This window comes from Eucyclogobius newberryi, unplaced genomic scaffold (genome assembly GCF_026437365.1).
Source record: "Eucyclogobius newberryi isolate DKJ021-1_F unplaced genomic scaffold, fEucNew1.0.hap1 SCAF_148, whole genome shotgun sequence".
NCBI lineage: Eukaryota > Metazoa > Chordata > Actinopteri > Gobiiformes > Gobiidae > Eucyclogobius > Eucyclogobius newberryi.
In genome coordinates, this window is record NW_027315777.1 from 14,595 (window position 1) to 20,000 (window position 5,406).

Here is a 5,406-nt window from a genome sequence, read left to right on the forward strand (position 1 = left end):
TAAACTTCCCCTGTGTCAGACACCCGGAGTCTCTTGCCTTTATTTATTGTATTTTATTACAGTTTGGTAAGACACTTCACAAGCTATAACCATGACCTACTTTTAATTCAGTTTTTATTGCCACGTGCACCATTTTGCTTCTTGCCTTCCTCTTCACATGAGAAACACAAGAGACAACTGTGCACAACTAATTGCAATTAAAATCCCTATAATTAAGCATTTGATTTTCACCCAGAAAATTTCCTCAGCTCTTGTTGTCTAGGAAAAGGCGCTGTGGCGGTCCGCCTGGCTTAACGCATGCACATATGTCCCCTGGTGCAGGTTCATTTACTATCATCACACTCAGCAAGCGTGAGAGCTTAAAAAAAAAAAAAGAATCTGGGACGCAAAATGGAAGCCTTGGGAGGAGGGGTGAGTAGGACAGGGGAGAAAAGGAGACGGACCAAGGTAGTGAAGTATTCCTAATAGCATATCTGCCTTGACCCGTAACACCCACAGTCTCTCAGAAGCTGCTCTCGTTTTCCTCCACGGCTAAAGTGAATTATTTCCAAGCCTGTGCTTCTATAAAGAAAATTCGCCTAATCTGTCCTTTTGTTTCAGTCCAGCATGAAAACAGAAAACTAAATCTTGGTTCCGTTTTCCATTAGAAGATACACACAACCAGAGCTGTAAAATAGTATAAAGCTACTTATTATATTTTGCAAAAGAATCTGGTTTGGCAGGGTCTCAGTGCTGATATATCCCGCATTGGAGAGGCATAGATTTAATAAATAATGTTGTCAATACACTGCCAACAGAAGATAGAGAAATGAAGCCAGAAAACACTATATACACGACACGTAATGAGAAATATGTCTACTATAGCCTCGTACATCAGCTCATCCAATAAAGTGTTTTCCAGGGCGCGCACAATGCATATGGCCTTTTGTTTGTAGCATTATGGTATTCTGAACACACAGTTTCACAGTTAAATTCATCACGTTCTTTTAATCATACATCTTTATCACATTGAATGCCTCACAGTCTTTACACAAATGATGCATATCCAGGAATTATACAAAATCCATTATGGAAAGTCAATAGCATCGTCTTTGAGTTCTGGTAGGCCTGTACAGTGCAAAAGACTTAAGCAGGTTATTAACAGTGAAGAAAGCTGGATCGATGGAGAGAAAAGCATAAATCTGTGAAGCTAAAAACTTGAAGACTGAAATGTTACAATGACAGCTTTTTCTCTCTCTTTTTATTTTTGTGTTTTTGCAATGGTGAAAGTGAAGCAGTCAGTGAGTGTTTCTTTTTTTAAAATTTCATCCCCAACCACCAAAATGTGTTATTTTGTCAACGAGCCAATAACAAGAGTTACATTAATGACATCAAGCAGACATAAAGAGCATTTCACCACCTGCCAAAAGGGTTTCCACGCTTTATTTATCAACCAAACATGTCCTGAAAGTGCATTTCTCTCATGCAAAACTGTATAAGATGCTCCAGAAGCTCTGCCACAGATTTCCCAGTGAATTACATTTCTTTTTAAGGTACTGTAATTACCTTGTTTAGAGGCATCCTTTGAAAATGCTCTCAACCCTGTGTGATACTCAATGGAAAGAATCTTTTACCTTTTACTGAAGTGAAAGACAACCTTTTACTTCCCATCATTTTGCCTCACTGTTTGCATCTTCCACATATGTCAGCCTCTCAAGTGGGAGAAAGCTTTATGTTGTGTTTTGATATTGCTAATGGAATGACTTTTGTTTGGGAATATAATAAATAAACCTTGTGATGAACCTTGCAATTTCACAAAGATGGATGTAGTTTTTGTTTTTTTAATGGTGCAAAGTATATTTTATAAAGGGTTGTGAGGGTTCGCTTTGGATTTTGACTTAATGCAGTGGGGAAAAAACTGAGAAATCTTCTACTTAAACCATTGGTAAACTTATACTTAATAGATTTGGTATCAACAATGAAGCAATGCCATTCGTGTTCAAACAAACAAATAAAATGTAATTACCATGAGAGAGTAATGAAACAATTATTTTTAAGTTACAAAATGCATGTGACACACAAAGACAAAGAGAACGTGTAATTTCTGTGTAGGAACAATAATGGAACTAATGAAATGTGAAATCCGATAATTACATATCATTATAATTAGTTTCATTGTTTTCCATTGTAGAAACTCTGCATTAAGAGACATTGTTACCAAATAATTAGACTTATTCTTTTGAATTAAGGCTTCAGTTTAAAGAGGACACAACCAGCACTGACTAAATATATGGCACAGACAGATGCACACATGTACCAAAAGATGCTCCCACACTCCCCCAGTGACTTACAGTATAAATTAAATTCAGTCATGTATAAATTTAAAAGTCTATGGCCATTTCAAGTGACAATATTGGGCCAGTCTTTTTGCCACCGCAAGTTTTCCACAGTAGCACGTAGAGGTCCTGTCATTACCTCTCCACTTCAACGGCCAACCTGCATGACCCCGTCACCGCTCCAGTGTCAGTCCACACAATAATTAGCCCCGCTCCAAATATATCTCTGTGGCCCCTCACGTCCTTCCTCTTCATTCTTTTCATGCACGTAATGTATCGCACAATGCCCAGTTCTTTCAGCACTGTACAAATCCATCACCGTTAAGAGATAAAAAGCATTTCAACTCACAGGAACATCATTTAGACACCTCTGCCGGGCAATTGCATTTCTCTTAAAGGCTGAACAAGCTGGCTATCAGACCTCACACTCTATGGATCCCGATACGGTGCATGTGCAAGGCCGCACCTCGTTCACCAAAGAGTCCATGGTCTCCGAGTTGGAATGGTAGCTCAGATAATATTCCTGGAGTTGTGAATTCAAGTCCTGCTCTTGCTTGCTGGTCTTTTTCCTCTTCTTGTGGTTGACAGAGTGCTGCTGCAGCTGCCTCATGGTGTTGGGATAGTGCCTCCACGAGACATAAATTACCAAAAGAATCAATGACACGGACAGGAACAGGGCCACGCTCCCCGCAATAATTTTGTGGAAAGACATGTGTTCGAACTGTAACTCTGGGGTGAATGTAGTGGGGGATTTGGGGTTGAAAGGTAATGTGGTCCTTGTAAAAGCAGTGGGTCCTTTTGTCGTCTTTCTGTCAGTGCTGATGTGATAAACAGGGGGAGGTGTCAGAATCTGCACTGTAGCTTCAGGAACAGCCAGCTCTATGGGCACAGTGGGGAGATGCTGGCGTGTGGTGTTTTTAGCCGCGGTTGATGCGTGAAGCAGAAGTAGAGCAGTGGTGGAGAACACATTGTCCGGGCACGTGGAGTGGTTCCTGATGGCGTCCACCACTCGTTCGCCCTGCGCTCTCTTGGGGCCGCTGCAGATCATGCTGATGTCTTTGGCGTCCCGGATGGTGAGGAGCCAGCCCATTAGCGGGCAGATGCTAGGCCTGCAGTCCCAAGAGTTTCCCGCCAAACTGATGGTGGTGAGAGACGTCCAAGCCACCACTGCCTCCACGGGGACGCTGCTGAGCTTGTTTGATTCTAGATTGAGGATTTGTAAGTTAGGCATGCACTGAAAAACCACCGGGTCCAGTGTTTGTATCTCATTCCCAGAAAGATCCAACTTTTGCAGCTTTTGCCAAATCCACCGCTCGCCCTGGCTGATGGATCGAATGCGGTTCCACTGCAGGTAAAGCGCCTGCAGGTTGGTGAGGCGTGGAAAAAGAAAGAAATTAATCCGGGAAAATTGATTGTGCTCCAAGTGAAGTTCTGTTAGTTTAAACAAACCCAAGAAAGTTGTCCGCGTAAGACTCCGCAACCGATTGTAACCTAGATCGAGAAACTCCAAACTCCGGCACTCCAAAAACGTACGGACAAAGATTTGCTTCAGACCGTTGGAACGCAGATGAAGGTTTTTAAGTTTTCGTAGGCCATAAAAGTGCCCTGGGTGGATGAGCTGAAGCTGGTTGTAGGATAGGTCCAGATTTCGTAGATTAGGTATTGCACTGAATGTATTGTTATAAATATGGCTTATCTTGTTGGAACTTAGTATGAGTTCCTTGAGCCTACGAACGCCATGAAAAGCCAAAGCGTCCACAGTGTTGATGGAATTGTGGTCCAGGTAGAGCCAGATGAGCTGGTTGAGGTGGGCAAACTGGTACGGCAGCAGCCCCAGCAGGCTGTTGTAGCGCAGGGAGAGACCTTGGCAGTTAACCGTGATGTTCTCGGGCACGTCCAGGAAGATGCCCGACTCGCAGTAGACAATCTTGCCTTCGCAGCGGCAACTGGCAGGGCACATCTTCTCCCCCTCGCTGAGCAGGAGCAAAACAGCTGCCTGCACCAGGAGACAAGTCAACCTCCAGTCCAGCATCCCAGAACCTGTTGGTGGGGGGCACAAAAAATCAAACTCTAACGACCATTTAAAAAGAAGCAATTAGACTTCTTCAAGCATCAGATCGTGTGGGGAACAGCAGCTGGATGCCGCGTTTCACACATCAAAAAAACTGTTCATGAAGAATTAATGAAAGACATGAATGACTTTTTTTTCCTTTCCAGCATCTATTAAGCCTTGCGATCAGACCACACACGATGTCAGGTTAAAGGATTATAATACGTGTCTACAAATGCACTTTGACAGATGGATGACAAATAGCATCTTATCACGAATTAGCCCCGAAGAGGTGGAAACTGTGTCACAATATTTCTGAAGAAGCTGATGACTTACCCATGCCTCACATATGGAAAAAAAGTAATCCTCTGAAATAGACGGATAAGGAGCGCATTAAGCGGCCGTCACCAGGGGAGCGCGCCAGTTCACACAGCCTCCCGGAGCATCCGTAACGAGCATCCCTCCTTTTCCTTTTCAATCAAAGGAGAGAATTAGACATAAGTTCTCCCGTAGGTGGTCGGTGTGGCGGTCCGCGCGGCTCACGCTCAGAAATGGGACGCGCTTTCATAGTTGGAGCGGGCAAGAGTGTGTGCGCAATAGCGGCTTCTGTGGGCTCCTGAGCGCCAGCGGACCTATCCTTCCTTCCTTCCTCCTCTCCTCCTCCTCCTCCTCCTCCTCCTCCTCCTCCTCCTCCTCCTCCTCCTCCTCGCCTCTGGCTCTCCTCCTTTCCTCCCTCACCCCTGTCCCTTTCTCTCTCTGTCCCCTTCTTCTCACGTGTGGGCGGACTGAGGCACACATTCACATATGAGCTGCGTAATTACACATTATTTTAACAACTGTTTATGTAGTCAATGTCTATGTATGTATGTATGTATGTATGTATCTTCGTTTTGCAAATGAGTTGGTTGTTTTTTTTGCCTCTGGGAAAACGCAGCTAAAATCAATAGCTTTGTTAAGTCATTAAAGTCATATTCAGCATGCATTTTGTTTGTGGGACGGTAAATGAGCCGTGTTGTTGTCTTCAGGGAAACACATCCCAAA

General features: G+C 43.7%; 1 protein-coding gene across 1 annotated transcript; it reads right to left on the bottom strand.

Annotated features, from left to right (window-relative positions):
* Nucleotides 1-2,165: 2,165 nt before the first annotated feature.
* On the bottom strand, nucleotides 2,166-4,795 carry LOC140360225 (leucine-rich repeat transmembrane neuronal protein 4-like). Its single transcript, XM_072445428.1, has 2 exons — nucleotides 4,702-4,795; nucleotides 2,166-4,355 (listed from the first exon to the last, which is right to left on the bottom strand). Exons 1-2 carry the CDS (start codon nucleotides 4,703-4,705, stop codon nucleotides 2,731-2,733), a joined length of 1,629 nt encoding a protein of 542 aa, XP_072301529.1. The 5' UTR covers nucleotides 4,706-4,795; the 3' UTR covers nucleotides 2,166-2,730.
* Between the last annotated feature and the right edge of the window lie 611 nt (nucleotides 4,796-5,406).